Source organism: Thalassophryne amazonica, chromosome 13, assembly GCF_902500255.1.
Source record: "Thalassophryne amazonica chromosome 13, fThaAma1.1, whole genome shotgun sequence".
Classification (NCBI taxonomy): domain Eukaryota; kingdom Metazoa; phylum Chordata; class Actinopteri; order Batrachoidiformes; family Batrachoididae; genus Thalassophryne; species Thalassophryne amazonica.
The window spans coordinates 817,989-838,930 of record NC_047115.1 but is presented as its reverse complement, the minus strand read 5'-3'; the positions used below and the strand labels follow the sequence as shown (position 1 = coordinate 838,930).

The window sequence follows — 20,942 nt, the reverse complement described above, 5'->3', positions numbered from 1 at the left end:
TACCGGCATCACTGAAAGCAGCCAAAGATAACGATACGTCTTTGGAATGGTTATGAGTAATTTTTTCCTCTAATAGTTAAAATTTTATTAGCAAAGAAAGTCATGAAGTCATTACTAGTTAAAGTTAAAGGAATACTCGGCTCAATAGAGCTCTGACTCTTTGTCAGCCTGGCTACAGTGCTGAAAAGAAACCTGGGGTTGTTCTTATTTTCTTCAATTAGTGATGAGTAGTAAGATGTCCTAGCTTTACGGAGGGCTTTTTTATAGAGCAACAGACTCTTTTTCCAGGCTAAGTGAAGATCTTCTAAATTAGTGAGACGCCATTTCCTCTCCAATTTACGGGTTATCTGCTTTAAGCTGCGAGTTTGTGTTATACCACGGAGTCAGGCACTTCTGATTTAAAGCTCTCTTTTTCAGAGGAGCTACAGCATCCAAAGTTGTCTTCAATGAGGATGTAAAACTATTGACAAGATACTCTATCTCACTTACAGAGTTTAGGTAGCTACTCTGCACTGTGTTGGTATATGACATTAGAGAACATAAAGAAGGAATCATATCCTTAAACCTAGTTACAGCGCTTTCTGAAAGACTTCTAGTGTAATGAAACTTATTCCCCACTGCTGGGTAGTCCATCAGAGTAAATGTAAATGTTATTAAGAAATGATCAGACAGAAGGGGGTTTTCAGGGAATACTGTTAAGTCTTCAATTTCCATACCATAAGTCAGAACAAGATCTAAGATATGATTAAAGTGGTGGGTGGACTCATTTACATTTTGAGCAAAGCCAATAGAGTCTAATAATAGATTAAATGCAGTGTTGAGGCTGTCATTCTCAGCATCTATGTGGATGTTAAAATCGCCCACTATAATTATCTTATCTGAGCTAAGCACTAAGTCAGACAAAAGGTCTGAAAATTCACAGAGAAACTCACAGTAACGACCAGGAGGACGATAGATAACAACAAAAAAAACTGTTTTTTGGGACTTCCAATTTGGATGGACAAGACTAAGAGTCAAGCTTTCAAATGAATTAAAGCTCTGTCTGGGTTTTTGATTAATTAATAAGCTGGAATGGAAGATTGCTGCTAATCCTCCGCCTCGGCCCGTGCTACGAGCGTTCTGGTTCTGGTAAACACAAGACAAAAGAAAGTAAAAAACATTTAATTCCATTGTGCTCCATTTAAAAATCAAATGACAAAATAGAAGTAATAGTAATAAAATAAAATGAACAATACTCTACTTTAGCTCAGATAAGATAATTATAGTGGGCGATTTTAACATCCACACAGATGCTGAGAATGACAGCCTCAACACTGCATTTAATCTATTATTAGACTCAATTGGCTTTGCTCAAAATGTAAATGAGTCCACCCACCACTTTAATCATATCTTAGATCTTGTTCTGACTTATGGTATGGAAATTGAAGACTTAACAGTATTCCCTGAAAACTCCCTTCTGTCTGATCATTTCTTAATAACATTTACATTTACTCTGATGGACTACCCGGCAGTGGGGAATAAGTTTCATTACAGTAGAAGTCTTTCAGAAAGCGCTGTAACTAGGTTTAAGGATATGATTCCTTCTTTATGTTCTCTAATGCCATATACCAACACAGTGCAGAGTAGCTACCTAAACTCTGTGAGTGAGATAGAGTATCTCGTCAATAGTTTTACATCCTCATTGAAGACAACTTTGGATGCTGTAGCTCCTCTGAAAAAGAGAGCTTTAAATCAGAAGTGCCTGACTCCGTGGTATAACTCACAAACTCGCAGCTTAAAGCAGATAACCCGTGAGTTGGAGAGGAAATGGAGTCTCACTAATTTAGAAGATCTTCACTTAGCCTGGAAAAAGAGTCTGTTGCTCTATAAAAAAGCCCTCCGTAAAGCTAGGACATCTTACTACTCATCACTAATTGAAGAAAATAAGAACAACCCCAGGTTTCTTTTCAGCAATGTAGCCAGGCTGACAAAGAGTCAGAGCTCTATTGAGCCGAGTGATGCCGGTATTTGGTTAGACTCTTTCTTTCCGATTGTTCTGTCTGAGTTATTTTCATTAGTTACTTCCTCCAAACCATCAACATGTCTATTAGACCCCATTCCTACCATGCTGCTCAAGGAAGCCCTACCATTAATTAATGCTTCGATCTTAAATATGATCAATCTATCTTTATTAGTTGGCTATGTACCACAGGCTTTTAAGGTGGCAGTAATTAAACCATTACTTAAAAAGCCATCACTTGGCCCAGCTATCTTAGCTAATTATAGGCCAATCTCCAACCTTCCTTTTCTCTCAAAAATTCTTGAAAGGGTAGTTGTAAAACAGCTAACTGATCATCAGTCAGGTTTTAGAATTCATCATAGTACAGAAACAGCATTAGTGAAGGTTACAAATGTTCTTCTTATGGCCTCAGACAATGGACTCATCTCTGTGCTTGTTCTGTTAGACCTCAGTGCTGCTTTTGATACTGTTGACCATAAAATTTTATTACAGAGATTAGAGCATGCCATAGCTATTAAAGGCACTGCGCTGCGGTGGTTTGAATCATATTTATCTAATAGATTACAATTTGTTCATGTAAATGGGGAATCTTCTTCACAGACTAAGGTTAATTATGGAGTTCCACAAGGTTCTGTGCTAGGACCAATTTTATTCACTTTATACATGCTTCCCTTAGGCAGTATTATTAGACAGCATTGCTTAAATTTTCATTGTTACGCAGATGATATTCAGCTTTATCTATCCATGATGCCAGAGGACACACACCAATTAGCTAAACTGCAGGATTGTCTTACAGACATAAAGACATGGATGACCTCTAATTTCCTGCTTTTAAACTCAGATAAAACTGAAGTTATTGTACTTGGCCCCACAAATCTTAGAAACATGGTGTCTAACCAGATCCTTACTCTGGATGGCATTATCCTGACCTCTAGTAATACTGTGAGAAATCTTGGAGTCATTTTTGATCAGGATATGTCATTCAATGCGCATATTAAACAAATATGTAAGACTGCTTTTTTTGTATTTGCGCAATATCTCTAAAATCAGAAAGGTCTTGTCTCAGAGTGATGCTGAAAAACTAATTCATGCATTTATTTCCTCTAGGCTGGACTATTGTAATTCATTATTATCAGGTTGTCCTAAAAGTTCCCTAAAAAGCCTTCAGTTAATTCAAAATGCTGCAGCTAGAGTACTAACGGGGACTAGAAGGAGAGAGCATATCTCACCCATATTGGCCTCTCTTCATTGGCTTCCTGTTAATTCTAGAATAGAATTTAAAATTCTTCTTCTTACTTATAAGGTTTTGAATAATCAGGTCCCATCTTATCTTAGGGACCTCATAGTACCATATCACCCCAACAGATCACTTCGCTCTCAGACTGCAGGCTTACTTGTAGTTCCTAGGGTTTGTAAGAGTAGAATGGGAGGCAGAGCCTTCAGCTTTCAGGCTCCTCTCCTGTGGAACCAGCTCCCAATTCAGATCAGGGAGACAGACACCCTCTCTACTTTTAAGATTAGGCTTAAAACTTTCCTTTTTGCTAAAGCTTATAGTTAGGGCTGGATCAGGTGACCCTGAACCATCCCTTAGTTATGCTGCTATAGACTTAGACTGCTCGGGGGTTCCCATGATGCACTGAGTGTTTCTTTCTCTTTTTGCTCTGTATGCACCACTCTGCATTTAATCATTAGTGATTGATCTCTGCTCCCCTCCACAGCATGTCTTTTTCCTGATTCTCTCCCTCAGCCCCAACCAGTCCCAGCAGAAGACTGCCCCTCCCTGAGCCTGGTTCTGCTGGAGGTTTCTTCCTGTTAAAAGGGAGTTTTTCCTTCCTACTGTCGCCAAGTGCTTGCTCACAGGGGGTCGTTTTGACTGTTGGGGTTTTTCTGTAATTATTGTATGGCTTTGCCTTACAATATGAAGCGCCTTGGGGCAACTGTTTGTTGTGATTTGGCGCTGTATAAATGAAATTGATTTTGATTTGATTTGATGTGAATACTAATAACAACAACAACAATAATAATAATAACAATAATACGAGCGAAGTGCCGTGAAGTGCCACGCAGCAGCGCAAAGCTCGCTCATGGTACAGGGAGTCCCAAACAGGAAGTGCCAAATTTTGAGTCCACAGTGAAACAGGAAATGTCAAATGTCAAACATTTGCTGGATCGACGCTTCCTGGATTGACAGATGAGATCCCATGGAATCTCGCAGGAACTCAGTGGCAAGTTCACACTGAAACAGGAAGTGCCAAATTTTGAGTCCAGAGTGAAAAATGTTTGCTTCAGATTTGAACTGAACATGTTGTTTGAACCGTGGACTAATAATGACACCAAAGTTATATTGGTGAGTAAACGACTGTATTTTATGCCAGAAATGAGGTCCAGGTTGTTAAAAATGGCATTTTTCCTTTAATTTGGGTTGGCTTATATATGTGTGTGTTTCCACTGACTTTTTTTAAACGAGCAGGCAGCTGTTGATTAAATAACCTATTAATTTTGCTGTCCGAAGGACTTAAATAACCTTCTTAATTTTGCTCTCTGAGTGACACCAGGATGATGGATGCATTTCACTTAAAAATACACATACCACAGAGTGTTTCTCAGCTGTACTCAAAAGTATTGGAACACTTGGCATTTCACACATTTTACTTTGTTTATGCCATTTCAAATACAAATAAATAAATAAATAAATCTAAAGTTATCTTCCTTAAACAAAGTGAAAGCAAATCTCTCCAACTTGATATAAATGAATTAAAAATATAAAATCCTGCTTCCTGATGAAGTGGTGTAGAGGAGGATTTTCTTAAAAAGAAGACCTGAAAGTTCAGCTACAATTTGACAGAAAGTACATCTGAGATGCAAGCTGAAATTTTATGTTTTGGTGAAAGACACTTTTATGTTTCTTCATAATTGATGTAATTCAGTGACTTGGAAATGTTCATGTTTCCATCTCCTGACTTGTCTGAAGAAAACTGGCAATAAAACTGATTATTATTTAAAGATTTTATTACATTTTAGAGATTTGCTTTCAGTTTGAGTTTGAGGAAGATAATTTTATAATTTTTTATTCTTTATATTTTTTTGTATTTCTTGTATTTAAAATGACATAAACAAATTAAAATGTGTGAAATTCCAAGTGTTCCCATATTTGTGGAGGGCACAGTATCCTAACCTTATGATGAGTGCAAAATGAGTGTGGGATTATTACTGTTTTGTTTAAGAATGTTTAATTTTCACTGTTGCTGCACTTTGTGTCAAATCAGTCATATCGTATATCATATTGATATGAAAATATTGAGATATGATCATTTGGCCATATTGTGCAGCCCTACTGTCAACTAGCTGAAAACTCTGAATATTAATTTACATTTACATTTAAAAAATGTTTAAAGTGGCAGGGGGTTAAATCAAATCAAATCAAATCAATTTTATTTATATAGCGCCAAATCACAACAAACAGTTGCCCCAAGGCACTTTATATTGTAAGGCAAAGCCATACAATAATTATGGAAGAGGGGTGTAATTAGGGGGTCTGTGGGGTGGATCTCCCCCCCGGGAGCTGAAAGGCAAAAAAGAAAAATGCTTAAAAAGGCGGGGGGTCTGGGGAAGCAGATCCCCCAAAAGCTGAAAGGTTTTATCCATGCTAATGCTCCCCTGAAGCATTTACTCAAAAAAAGTCTGACCTAAATGACATGGTGAGATGCTGAAGAGCTTCACTTATTCATGTCTGCAACATATACATAATAATAATAATAATAATAATAATAATAATAATAGTGTGTATATGATAACAACAACCTCAACAATTTATAAATAAATTAAGACAGTAAATTATTTATGTAATTAACAGGAAATAAAAGGGTAAGTTCTTCCTATAAAAACTGTTGAAGTCTAAGGTTCTAAAAACATTCTGGACTCACGCAAAATTTCAACTCATTGCTTAATTTATTACCTCCTTTGAAAAATGTCAACTAGTACCTATTTTATAAACACGATCCGATCTAGAGCCTGTGGATCCCCACAGACAACATGCTATGCTGTATAATTAGCTTAGCATTAGCTGTGATTTCAAGTCACTGACATTACAGCTAATGTTAGCAAGAGCTATAAGTGCCTCCATTGCGAAAAATTGTATTTATAATGTGTTTAGCAAAAAATACACACTTGTGGTTGCTGAGGATGTGAAAGAGAGGAGGGCCTTAACACAAACTGCTTCACCACAGATTTAATCATTCATGTGCCTCGAAAAGACACTTGCATCACATAACGCAATACTAATGGTCATCACATAACTTGATGCTAACAAGTATCATATTCTCAAGGTCGGTCATCCGGGCATTTAACATAGAGGCGCGGAGTTTCTCGGTGAAAACATCGCCAAACTCACTACAAATACATGTAGTTTGGTCACTTTTCAAACGGGCCAGATTCGTCAATAAAGTCAATTTAATGTTCATTTTAGGTCAGCTTTGTGTATAAATCTCACTGTTTCAGGCAATGATAGTTGTCAATTAGCCATTAGAAGGAAGTTAGAGACAATAAAAAACAGACTGATTTCAATAAAACGGCACACAGCCCAAACGTGGTATCACTGAACGGCCAGTCACGGAAGTACAAATTCTTACCGTCGGATTGGTCACTTTGCCGAAGTGATTGAGCGCCAACCTTGAGAATAACATGACAAGACATGATGCTAACAGATGTCATAATGCAATGCTAACAAGCTAACCTCTGCATGAAAACTTGCTAGTGTCACATAATGTGATACTAACACTGTAACTTAGTATGAAAACTCCCTTGCGTCACATAATGCGATACTAATGGGCTAATGTTAGCATGAGCTGAGTGCCTCCACTGTGTGAAATTGCATTTAGAACATGTTTCTGGTGTGGCGGCTGAGGACCTGAGCGAGGGGAGAGCCGTAACACAGACATTCACGATGGATTTAAAATGTTCACGTGTCTTGAAAAGTCACTTGCATCACATAACGCATTGCTCAAGGATGTCACATAATGTGATGCTAATGGGCTGATGTTAGCATGAAACTCCATTTGCATCACATAATGAAATGGTAACAGGCATTACATTTCATGCTAATAGATGTCACATAATGTGATGCCAAAAGGCATGAAAACATGCTAGCATAACCTAATGTAGTACTAAAAGATGTCATATAAGGCAACACTAACAGGCTAACGCCTGCATAAAAACTTTCTAAAGTCACATAATGTGATCCTAACTGGCTAACTTAGTTGAAAACTCACTAGCACCACATAACACAATGCTAACAGGCTAATGCTAGCACAAGCTGAGTGACTGCGTTTTGAGCAATGAGATTTATAATGACGATTAAAAAAACATGTTGCTGCACATCGTCAAGTCAGTTTTTCATCAGACTGACTAGCTAACTAACTAAGAACAGCAAGATTTGGTGCTTGGAGAATGATTGAGATAATGAAATCCTCAAAACCTCTTCATACTCCAGGGTTCTAACTTCCACATCTCACGGAGGGAGCGTCACGGTAACGTGTTCAAGACCCACCTCTTGGGGAAACCTGTCATCCGGGTGACGGGTGCGAGCAACATCCGTAAAATCCTGCTGGGGGAGCACAACCTGGTATGCACCCAGTGGCCCCAAAGCACCCGCATCATCCTGGGACCCAATACCCTGGTCAACTCCATCGGGGATCTGCACAAGACCAAGAGAAAAGTAAGACTTCAAAGCAGACCATGGTCTGAGGTTCAAATAATGGGCAGAGAAAAAAGAAATATTCAAAAAGTCTGTCAATGCCAGAAATGACTGATGGATAATAAAAACAGCTCAGTGGCACCTACTTCTGTCTGTATGGAAAGTTGGTTGCTTAGCAGTTAGCACTGTTGACTCACAGCAAGAAGGTCATGGGGTCGAGTCCCACCTGTGGCCTGTGTGGAGTTTGCATGTTCTCCCCGTGTTTGTGTGGGTTTCCTCCGGGTGCTCCGGTGTCCTCTCACATTTAAAGACATGCAGGTTTGGTGGACTGGAAACTTTATAATTGTCCAGGTCTCCCTTGCAAAAGAGATCTCGATCTCAACAGGACTAACCTGGTTAAATAAAGATTAAATCAATCAATCAATAAATACACATATTCAAAGTGAGCCCTTGCTGCAGTTTGTCAGGATGGTCCGTCTGTGCTGTGTCTTTCCACAGAGAGACAAATTCATGTGATTGTTCACTGAACTGAGTGTGTTTGCATACAGATGGTAAGGAGACGGTAAAAACTGACGTCGCATGTTTCAAATTCTAGCCTCACAAAAGATGCTGCTCAGTTAAAATGATCTGGAAGTCTGCTCGGACTGTGGAACCTGGAAGACACACGCCCCCTTGCACATGCATGCCAAAAGTCATCAACTGTTACTTAGCACAGTGACTGATATAAAAGTCAATTTTGTGAAGTTCTTTTTTTTGTATTTTTTGAGGCTGGTTGTGCAGCGTTGGTTCCACCTGTGGACGATGTGAAACAAACATCAGAAACATTCAATCTTATCTCAGCGCTGTGTTTTATCTCGTGTATCTGTGTCCTGCCTCAGCCTGACCCTGCCCCCCTCTTTAGATACTATTTACTGAAAGGTGTTGCCTGGCATGTACCAAGTAATAACTTTTTATGGCTCTTTGTTCCCTTTCCTCTTTCAAGATCCTAGCTAAAGTCTTTAGCCGGGGGGCTCTGGAGTCCTACCTGCCCCGGCTGCAAGACGTCATCAAGTCTGAAATTGCCAAATGGTGCTCAGAGCCCGGTGCCGTGGATGTTTACAGCGCCGCCAAGTCCCTGATGTTCCGCATCGCCATCAGCGTCCTGCTAGGCCTGCAGCTGGATGAGGATCGCATAGTTTACCTGGCTCACATCTTTGAGCAGCTGATGAACAACCTGTTCTCACTCCCTGTAGATGGCCCATTCACCGGCTTACGCAAGGTGAAGTTACGCCAGGAAATTAAAGTTTATCTGACAAGTGCTACCAAGAGACATCTGACCCCATGTCAGAGTCCAGTTTTACATCAAATCAAATCAAATCAATTTTATTTATATAGCGCCAAATCACAACAAACAGTTGCCCCAAGGCGCTTTATATTGTAAGGCAAAAGCCATACAATAATTACAGAAAAAACCCCAACGGTCAAAACGACCCCCTGTGAGCAAGCACTTGGCGACAGTGCGAAGGAAAAACTCCCTTTTAACAGAAAGAAACCTCCAGCAGAACCAGGCTCAGGGAGGGGCAGTCTTCTGCTGGGACTGGTTGGGGCTGAGGGAGAGAACCAGGAAAAAGACATGCTGTGGAGGGGAGCAGAGATCGATCACTAATGATTAAATGCAGAGTGGTGCATACAGAGCAAAAAGAGAAAGAAACTATTGGGGTGATATGGTACTATGAGGTCCCTAAAGGCTTGGTTACACATAGACGGTTTTGTCGGCGAGTAGTATGTAGACCGAAGTTCGCGGTAGTTCCGGCTGTTTTTAGTGGTGGAAAGGGGCGGAGCGCGCGCAGCGGGGCTCCTCCTCGCTCTTTCCCCCAAAAAACTCTGTCATAATTGTTGTGTGGGCCGCTGAAGAGGAGGTACTGCTGGCCCACCACCACCAGAGGGCGCCCTGCCTGGAGTGCGGACTCCAGGCACCAGAGGGCGCTACCGCATCATGGGAGTAATCTGGGTGACAGCTGTCACCCATCACCAAACACAGCTGTTTCTACTCAGCACCGAGGTATATCAGGAGGACGGCGTCTCCACCTCAGTGCCGAGATATCGCCTAAGACTAAGGTAGTATTCTCTGCATTTATATATATTAACCAGCTAAACCTATTAAACCTTTTCAGGACTGGTGACTACAGATAGCTTCACTGTTTTGGATAAGTACTCACCTTCCTGCTGTTCTTTGACAAGAGGTGGAGGCGGCTTCTCCCCTCTCCGTTACTGGGTGCGGTCATCCACGCCTGTGTGTTGTCGCTCTCTCCTGCCAGCAGTACCGGATCCGACGAGCGGAGGCAGTGGCCACCTGGGAATTCGGGACTTGGCGGTTCCAGTATTTCCAGGGTTCGGTGGCAGAGGAGATCTGGGTGGTTCCGGTTCGACTGAGACGGACGTCTCCTACCTTCGAGCCTGCCCACACGACACCAGCGGATTCGACCCCAAATTGTGTTTGTTATATTAATTGTGCCTGTTTCACAGAAGTAAATCTTGTTATTTACCTTCTCCATTGTCCGTTCATTGCGCCCCCTGTTGTGGGTCCGTGTTCCAACACTTTCACAACAATAATTGTGTTTAGAAACCAGTCACCATTAGTTTTATTATACATCTGTGTAGTTAATTAATAAAATATTCTCTACAGATGATTCGCTCACGTGCACGTAAAAAAAGAAGAAGAAAGAAATAAAGAAACTCCGCTCCCTGCTGCTGCTGTTTGCAGCGGGGCTGCTCCTCGCTCTTTCCCCCAAAAAAACTCTGTCATAACTGTGTTTAGAAGCCAGTCACCATTTGCTTTATTATAAAGCTGTGTAGCTAATAAGCAAAATAATTTCCAGGACGATTCGCGCGCGCACGCATGTAAAATAAAAATAAAAAGAAACTCCGCTCCACGTTGCTGTGGTGCTGCTGTTCACTCCAAAAACTCTGTCATGATTGTAAAATAAAGGCAAAAGAGACATAAGTCCTGCTCACAGGCTGCTACCAGATACAGGACATGTTCACATCTTCAAACTCCAGACATCTCCACGTCACTACATATTCAGTCCCTGATTGGTCATCGTGGCGCGACAAGCACTGCGGCACTACAGGAAGCGGCAGGATGAAATGGCGATTAAAAAGTATCAAACGCCGTTGTTCGCGTTGTCGCTGTCGTCACGGGAGGTCTCCGGGAGCGCTCCCGGAATTATTCGACATGTTGAATATTTTTTCGACATTTCCCGGTAAAACCGGAACTAAGCCACGCCCCCTAGTCCCGGCGTTAACAACGGCGTGTGATCCTTAAGACGGCCAAAAACTCTTCCGGGACGCTTCCGGGAGCTGTTACCGTCTGTGTGTAAACGGGGCTTAAGATAACATGGGACCTGATTATTCAAAACCTTATAAGTAAGAAGAAGAATTTTAAATTCTATTCTGGAATTAACAGGAAGCCAATGAAGAGAGGCCAATATGGGTGAGATATGCTCTCTCCTTCTAGTCCCCGTCAGTACTCTAGCTGCAGCATTTTGAATTAACTGAAGGCTTTTCAGGGAACTTTTAGGACAACCTGATAATAATGAATTACAATAGTCCAGCCTAGAGGAAATAAATGCATGAATTAGTTTTTCAGCATCACTCTGAGACAAGACCTTTCTAATTTTAGAGATATTGCGCAAATGCAAAAAAGCAGTCCTACATATTTGTTTAATATGCGCATTGAAGGACATATCCTGATCAAAAATGACTCCAAGATTTCTCACAGTATTACTAGAGGTCAGGGTAATGCCATCCAGAGTAAGGATCTGGTTAGACACCATGTTTCTAAGATTTGTGGGGCCAAGTACAATAACTTCAGTTTTATCTGAGTTTAAAAGTAGGAAATTAGAGGTCATCCATGTCTTTATGTCTGTAAGACAATCCTGCAGTTTAGCTAATTGGTGTGTGTCCTCTGGCTTCATGGATAGATAAAGCTGGGTATCATCTGCGTAACAATGAAAATTTAAGCAATGCTGTCTAATAATACTGCCTAAGGGAAGCATGTATAAAGTGAATAAAATTGGTCCTAGCACAGAACCTTGTGGAACTCCATAATTAACCTTAGTCTGTGAAGAAGACTCCCCATTTACATGAACAAATTGTAATCTATTAGATAAATATGGTTCAAACCACTGCAGCGCAGTGCCTTTAATACCTATGGCATGCTCTAATCTCTGTAATAAAATTTTATGGTCAACAGTATCAAAACCTGCATTGAGGTCTAACAGAACAAGCACAGAGATGAGTCCACTGTCTGAGGCCATAAGAAGATCATTTGTAACCTTCACTGCTGTTTCTGTACTATGATGAATTCTAAAACCTGACTGAAACTCTTTAAATAGACCATTCCTCTGCAGATGATCAGTTAGCTGTTTTACAACTACCCTTTCAAGAATTTTTGAGAGAAAAGGAAGGTTGGAGATTGGCCTATCACTATGTAACAAATTTTTATTTTTGGTTTGTTCCTGGGTGCACAGTGTGTTTTCCTAACCTGTTATGCCTTAAATACGAGGTCTGTCAATAAAGTATAGGTCCTTTTTATTTTTTTCAAAAACTATATGAATTTCATTCATATGTTTTTACGTCAGACATGCTTGAACCCTCGTGCGCATGCGTGAGTTTTTCCACGCCTGTCGGTGACGTCATTCGCCTGTGAGCACTCCTTGTGGGAGGAGTCGTCCAGCCCCTCATAGGAATTCCTTTGTCTGAGAAGTTGCTGACAGACTGGCGCTTTGTTTGATCAAAATTTTTTCTAAACCTGTGAGACACATCGAAGTGGACACGGTTCGAAAAATTAAGCTGGTTTTCAGTGAAAGGTTTAACGGCTGATGAGAGATTTTGAGGTGATTCTGTCGCTTTAAGGACTTCCCACGGTGCGAGACGTCGTGCAGCGCTCTCAGGCGCCGTCGTCGGCCTGTTTCAAGCTGAAAACCTCCACATTTCAGGCTCTATTGATCCAGGACGTCGTGAGAGAACAGAGAAGTTTCAGAAGAAGTCGGTTTCAGCATTTTATCCAGATATTCCACTGTTAAAGGAGATTTATTAGATAATTGGCAAAGCTTCTGGGGAAAACCTGGTCTTGTTAGGAGAGACGGCATCCATCCCACTTTGGATGGAGCAGCTCTCATTTCTAGAAATCTGGCCAATTTTCTTAAATCCTCCAAACCGTGACTATCCAGGGTTGGGACCAGGAAGCAGAGTTGTAGTCTTACACACCTCTCTGCAGCTTCTCTCCCCCTGCCATCCCCTCATTACCCCATCCCCGTAGAGACGGTGCCTGCTCCCAGACTACCAATAACCAGCAAAAATCTATTTAAGCATAAAAATTCAAAAAGAAAAAATAATATAGCACCTTCAACTGCACCACAGACTAAAACAGTTAAATGTGGTCTATTAAACATTAGGTCTCTCTCTTCTAAGTCCCTGTTGGTAAATGATATAATAATTGATCAACATATTGATTTATTCTGCCTAACAGAAACCTGGTTACAGCAGGATGAATATGTTAGTTTAAATGAGTCAACACCCCCGAGTCACACTAACTGTCAGAATGCTCGTAGCACGGGCCGGGGTGGAGGATTAGCAGCAATCTTCCATTCCAGCTTATTAATTAATCCAAAACCCAGACAGAGCTTTAATTCATTTGAAAGCTTGTCTCTTAGTCTTGTCCATCCAAATTGGAAGTCCCAAAAACCAGTTTTATTTGTTATCTATCGTCCACCTGGTCGTTACTGTGAGTTTCTCTGTGAATTTTCAGACCTTTTGTCTGACTTAGTGCTTAGCTCAGATAAGATAATTATAGTGGGCGATTTTAACATCCACACAGATGCTGAGAATGACAGCCTCAACACTGCATTTAATCTATTATTAGACTCTATTGGCTTTGCTCAAAAAGTAAATGAGTCCACCCACCACTTTAATCATATCTTAGATCTTGTTCTGACTTATGGTATGGAAATAGAAGAATTAACAGTATTCCCTGAAAACTCCCTTCTGTCTGATCATTTCTTAATAACATTTACATTTACTCTGATGGACTACCCAGCAGTGGGGAATAAGTTTCATTACACTAGAAGTCTTTCAGAAAGCGCTGTAACTAGGTTTAAGGATATGATTCCTTCTTTATGTTCTCTAATGCCATATACCAACACAGTGCAGAGTAGCTACCTAAACTCTGTAAGGGAGATAGAGTATCTCGTCAATAGTTTTACATCCTCATTGAAGACAACTTTGGATGCTGTAGCTCCTCTGAAAAAGAGAGCTTTAAATCAGAAGTGTCTGACTCCGTGGTATAACTCACAAACTCGTAGCTTAAAGCAGATAACCCGTAAGTTGGAGACGAAATGGCGTCTCACTAATTTAGAAGATCTTCACTTAGCCTGGAAAAAGAGTCTGTTGCTCTATAAAAAAGCCCTCCGTAAAGCTAGGACATCTTTCTACTCATCACTAATTGAAGAAAATAAGAACAACCCCAGGTTTCTTTTCAGCACTGTAGCCAGGCTGACAAAGAGTCAGAGCTCTATTGAGCTGAGTATTCCATTAACTTTAACTAGTAATGACTTCATGACTTTCTTTGCTAACAAAATTTTAACTATTAGAGAAAAAATTACTCATAACCATCCCAAAGACGTATCGTTATCTTTGGCTGCTTTCAGTGATGCCGGTATTTGGTTAGACTCTTTCTCTCCGATTGTTCTGTCTGAGTTATTCTCATTAGTTACTTCATCCAAACCATCAACATGTTTATTAGACCCCATTCCTACCAGGCTGCTCAAGGAAGCCCTACCATTATTTAATGCTTCGATCTTAAATATGATCAATCTATCTTTGTTAGTTGGCTATGTACCACAGGCTTTTAAGGTGGCAGTAATTAAACCATTACTTAAAAAGCCATCACTTGACCCAGCTATCTTAGCTAATTATAGGCCAATCTCCAACCTTCCTTTTCTCTCAAAAATTCTTGAAAGGGTAGTTGTAAAACAGCTAACTGATCATCTGCAGAGGAATGGTCTATTTGAAGAGTTTCAGTCAGGTTTTAGAATTCATCATAGTACAGAAACAGCATTAGTGAAGGTTACAAATGATCTTCTTATGGCCTCGGACAGTGGACTCATCTCTGTGCTTGTTCTGTTAGACCTCAGTGCTGCTTTTGATACTGTTGACCATAAAATTTTATTACAGAGATTAGAGCATGCCATAGGTATTAAAGGCACTGCGCTGCGGTGGTTTGAATCATATTTGTCTAATAGATTACAATTTGTTCATGTAAATGGGGAATCTTCTTCACAGACTAAAGTTAATTATGGAGTTCCACAAGGTTCTGTGCTAGGACCAATTTTATTCACTTTATACATGCTTCCCTTAGGCAGTATTATTAGACGGTATTGCTTAAATTTTCATTGTTACGCAGATGATACCCAGCTTTATCTATCCATGAAGCCAGAGGACACACACCAATTAGCTAAACTGCAGGATTGTCTTACAGACATAAAGACATGGATGACCTCTAATTTCCTGCTTTTAAACTCAGATAAAACTGAAGTTTTGTACTTGGCCCCACAAATCTTAGAAACATGGTGTCTAACCAGATCCTTACTCTGGATGGCATTACCCTGACCTCTAGTAATACTGTGAGAAATCTTGGAGTCATTTTTGATCAGGATATGTCATTCAAAGCGCATATTAAACAAATATGTAGGACTGCTTTTTTGCATTTACGCAATATCTCTAAAATCAGAAAGGTCTTGTCTCAGAGTGATGCTGAAAAACTAATTCATGCATTTATTTCCTCTAGGCTGGACTATTGTAATTCATTATTATCAGGTTGTCCTAAAAGTTCCCTAAAAAGCCTTCAGTTAATTCAAAATGCTGCAGCTAGAGTACTGACGGGGACTAGAAGGAGAGAGCATATCTCACCCATATTGGCCTCTCTTCATTGGCTTCCTGTTAATTCTAGAATAGAATTTAAAATTCTTCTTCTTACTTATAAGGTTTTGAATAATCAGGTCCCATCTTATCTTAGGGACCTTGTAGTACCATATCACCCCAATAGAGCGCTTCTCTCTCAGACTGCAGGCTTACTTGTAGTTCCTAGGGTTTGTAAGAGTAGAATGGGAGGCAGAGCCTTCAGCTTTCAGGCTCCTCTCCTGTGGAACCAGCTCCCAATTCAGATCAGGGAGACAGACACCCTCTCTACTTTTAAGATTAGGCTTAAAACTTTCCTTTTTGCTAAAGCTTATAGTTAGGGCTGGATCAGGTGACCCTGAACCATCCCTTAGTTATGCTGCTATAGACGTAGACTGCTGGGGGTTCCCATGATGCACTGTTTCTTTCTCTTTTTGCTCTGTATGCACCACTCTGCATTTAATCATTAGTGATCGATCTCTGCTCCCCTCCACAGCATGTCTTTTTCCTGGTTCTCTCCCTCAGCCCCAACCAGTCCCAGCAGAAGACTGCCCCTCCCTGAGCCTGGTTCTGCTGGAGGTTTCTTCCTGTTAAAAGGGAGTTTTTCCTTCCCACTGTAGCCAAGTGCTTGCTCACAGGGGGTCGTTTTGACCGTTGGGGTTTTACATAATTATTGTATGGCCTTGCCTTACAATATAAAGCGCCTTGGGGCAACTGTTTGTTGTGATTTGGCGCTATATAAAAAAATTGATTGATTGATTGATTGATTTGTTTTAATGAAAGACGTGCAGACGGATTGCAGCGTCGGCTCGCAGCCGCCGCGATGCTCCACAGGAAAAACACCTCTGTTGGAAGCTTTAAGGACAAGTTGGAACATGTCCAGCTGTTAAACAATTTCTCAGATACTCACTCCACTGAAAGCCATCAAAAGCCGCCTGGATTTTACAAATGTTTATCAAGATGGAGGTGTTTTTCCTGTGCCGCCGCACCATGGCGGCTGCGTCCCGACGCGCGGACCCGTCCGCACGTCTTTCATTAAAAAAATCTCCTTTAACAGTGGAATATCCAGATAAAATGCTGAAACCGACTTCTTCTGAAAGTTCTCTGTTCTCTCACGACGTCCTGGATCAACAGAGCCTGAAATGTGGAGGTTTTCAGCTTGAACAGGCTGACGACGGCGCCTGAGAGCGCTGCGTGACGTCTCGCACCGTGGGAAGTCCTTAAAGCGACAGTATCACCTCAAAATCTCTCATCAGCCGTTAAAATTTTCACCGAAAACCAGCTTAATTTTTTGAACCGTGTCCACTTCGATGTGTCTCACAGGTTTAGAAAAAATTTTGATCAAACAAAGCGCCAGTCTCTCAGCAACTTCTCAGACAAAGGAATTCTGACGAGGGGCTGGACGACTCCTCCCACAAGGAGTGCTCACAGGCGAATGACGTCACCGACAGGCGTGGAAAAACTCACGCATGCGCACGAGGGTTCAAGCATGTGTGACGTAAAAACATATGAATGAAATCCATATAGTTTTTGAAAAAAATAAAAAGGACCTATACTTTATGGACAGACCTCGTAAATAGAAAATAGCTGTTATTCCACAGAAACTTTGCTTCTGTGATCAGGACAATGATATTTTGAAATTTGTCTGTTCTCAAGAATATTCTCGATTTGCCTTCACTACTGCTGAGTAGTCTTCTAGAATATTCTATAACTGATAGAACTGTCCAGAATTTTCTAGAAGTTTCCAGAATTATCTAGAAATTTCAAGAAACTTTTAGAACTTTCTAGAACGTTAAAAAAATAAAATCAAAGTTTGTGCTGAATGTAGTCATTTTTCCATAAACTTTAGACATAAGCAGTTGAAATATAACACTTAGAAGCCAGGAACAAAAATTGTGTTACATAGTGTAATTATAAGATAGCTGGGTCAAGTGATGGCTTTTTAAGTAATGGTTTAATTACTGCCACCTTAAAAGCCTGTGGTACATAGCCAACTAATAAAGACAGATTGATCATATTTAAGATCGAAGCATTAATTAATGGTAGGGCTTTCTTGAGCAGTCTGGTAGGAATGGGGTCTAATAGACATGTTGATGGTTTGGAGGAAGTAACTACATGCATAACAAATCAAATTTTACATGCATAAAAATAAAATTTAACATGTAAATATCTAACTTTGCATGCATAAAAATAAAATTTTACATGCATAAAAAAATCTATTTTACATGTATAAATATCTAACATTACATGTATAAAAATCAGATTTTACATGCATAAAAACCTAATTTTACATGTATAAATATCTAACATTACATGTATAAAAATCATATTTTACGTGCATGAAATTAAAACTTTACATGTATAAATATCTAACTGTAAATGCATTAAAATCAACTTTTCCATGTATAAAATAAATTTCCACATGTATAAATATCTAACTTTACATGTATTAAAAATTAAATTTTACATGTATAAATATCTAACTTTACGTGTATTAAAAAAATCTAATTTTACATGCACAAAATTCTAATGTTACATGCATAAATATCTAACTTTACATGTATAAAAAAATCAAATTTTACATGCATACAAATGTAATTTTACATGAACAAATATCAAATATTACATGCATAAAAATCTAATGTTACATGCACAAAAACCAAATTTTCCATGCATAAAAACCAAATTTTCCATATACAAACACTAACTTTACATGTATTAAAAAATTCTAATTTTACATGCATAAAAATCAAACTTTACATGTACAAATATCAAACTTTACTTGCATAAAAAAATCAAACTTTACTTGCATACAAATGTAATTTTACATGCACAAAAAAAAACTTTTTACATATATAAATATCTAACTTTCCGTGTTTTAAAAATCTAATTTTACATGCATAAAAATGTAATATTACATGCACTGGCAAAATTTCTTGTATGTTCGTTTTGTGAATTTTTTTGTCGTGTAGCGTGGCCCAAGCAGAGGGTCACCCCTTGAGGTTTCTTCCTCAGAGGGAGTTTCTCCTTACCACTGTTGCTCTGTAGGTTGGTACGGTTAAACCTTACTTGTGTGAATTGCCTTGAGGCAACCTTTTTGTGATTTGGTGCTATATAAATGAAAATAAATTCAAATTAAATTGAAAAATAAATATCTAACTTTACATGTATTAAAAATACATTTTACATGTATATAAAATTATTTTCTACATGCATTAAATCAAATTTTAAATGTACAAATATCTAATTTTACATACATAAAATGTTATTTCACATACACAAAAATCTAATTTTACATGCATAAGAAATCAATTTTTCTATGTATAAATATCTAACTTTACATGTATAAAAATCTAATTTTACATGCATAAAATCTAATTTTACATGTACAAATATCTAACATTACATGTATTTAAAAATCTAATTTGACATGTATAGAAAAATCAAATTTTTGCATGTAAAATTAGATTTTTTTAAATACATGTAAAGTTAGATCTTTATACATGTACAATTTTATTTTTATACATGTAAAATTTGATTGGTGCGCATATAAAATCACATTGTTATGTGTTTAAAATTTTAATACATGTAAAGTTAGATATTTATACATGTAAAATGTGATTTTTGTGCATGTAAAATTTGATTTTTATACATGTAAAATTAGATTTTAATACATATAAAGTTAGATATGTGTACATGTAAAATTTGATTTTATGCATGTAAAATTAGATTTTTTTGTGCTGTTTCTTTTATATATTAATGACATGTTTAGTGTCTAAGTTGTGAGTTGTATTTTATTTGCTGATGACATGACTGTGTTTTGTAGTGGGGATCATTTCGGACAGATTCTGGACACGATGGAGAGGGAACTACAGAAGTTTAATGAATGGTTTGATTCAAACAAATTGTTGCTTCACTTTGGTTAAACAAAGTGTATCATATTTGGTAATAAGCCCAAGAATTTATGTAGAAATTTATGAGTACACAATGTTGAAATTGAACTCATAAATGAAACTAAATTTCTTGGGGTCTTCATTGACAATAATTTAAGTTGGAAAACACATATAAATTATGTTAAATCTAAAATGTCAAATATCATTGCCATTTTGTATAAAGCACAAGACTTCCTCTCCCAACTCTCATTAGTTACTTTATATCACTCATTACTTGTTCCATACATGACCTACTTTATTGAAGTTTGGGGAACCACCTACAAAACTAATACAAATCCTGTATTTTTACTTCAAAAGAAAACTATAAGAATTATTAGTAAGAAACCTTATCGTGAGCCAACTAATCCATTGTTTGTCCATTTGGATATTTTGAAATTTTGGGACTTGATTGATTATATCATAATACAAATTATGTTCAAAGTAAAAATAAACTTCTACCACAACATGTCCAGGACCTGTTTAAAATGAGCGAGTCCAGTTATAATCTACAAGGAACATTATTAATTCAGAAATCAAAGATTCAAACTACCATAAAAAGTCATTGTGTTTCTGTTAATTAAAGGTGTAAATATACTCAACAAAAATATAAACGCAACACTTTTGGTTTTGCTCCCATTTTGTATGAGATGAACTCAAAGATCTAAAACTTTTTCCACATACACAATATCACCATTTCCCTCAAGTATTGTTCACAAACCAGTCTAAATCTGTGATAGTGAGCACTTCTCCTTTGCTGAGATAATCCATCCCACCTCACAGGTGTGCCATATCAAGATGCTGATTAGACACCATGATTAGTGCACAGGTGTGCCTTAGACTGCCCACAATAAAAGGCCACTCTGAAAGGTGCAGTTTTGTTTTATTGGGGGGGGGATACCAGTCAGTATCTGGTGTGACCACCATTTGCCTCATGCAGTGCAACACATCTCCTTCGCATAGAGTTGATCAGGTTGTCAGTTGTGGCCTGTGGAATGTTGGTCCACTCCTCTTCAATGGCTGTGCGAAGTTGCTGGATATTGGCAGGAACTGGTACACGCTGTCGTATACGCCGGTCCAGAGCATCCCAAACATGCTCAATGGGTGACATGTCCGGTGAGTATGCCGGCCATGCAAGAACTGGGACATTTTCAGTTTCCAAGAATTGTGTACAGATCCTTGCAACATGGGGCCGTGCATTATCCTGCTGCAACATGAGGTGATGTTCTTGGATGTGTGGCACAACAATGGGCCTCAGGATCTCGTCACGGTATCTCTGTGCATTCAAAATGCCATCAATAAAATGCACCTGTGTTGTTCGTCCATAACAGACGCCTGCCCATACCATAACCCCACCGCCACCATGGGCCACTCGATCCACAAC

The 20,942-nt window shown here is 39.0% G+C and overlaps 1 protein-coding gene across 1 annotated transcript in view; it reads left to right on the top strand.

The window, feature by feature from the left end:
• The window catches only part of LOC117523917 (cytochrome P450 26C1), a 32,302-nt gene that overhangs the window by 2,993 nt on the left and 8,367 nt on the right, over nt 1-20,942 (top strand). Inside the window, exons 2-3 of the mRNA XM_034185539.1 lie at nt 7,488-7,712; nt 8,674-8,949. Coding sequence (XP_034041430.1) covers nt 7,488-7,712; nt 8,674-8,949 — 501 coding nt within the window. The remainder of the gene's footprint in view (nt 1-7,487; nt 7,713-8,673; nt 8,950-20,942) is intronic.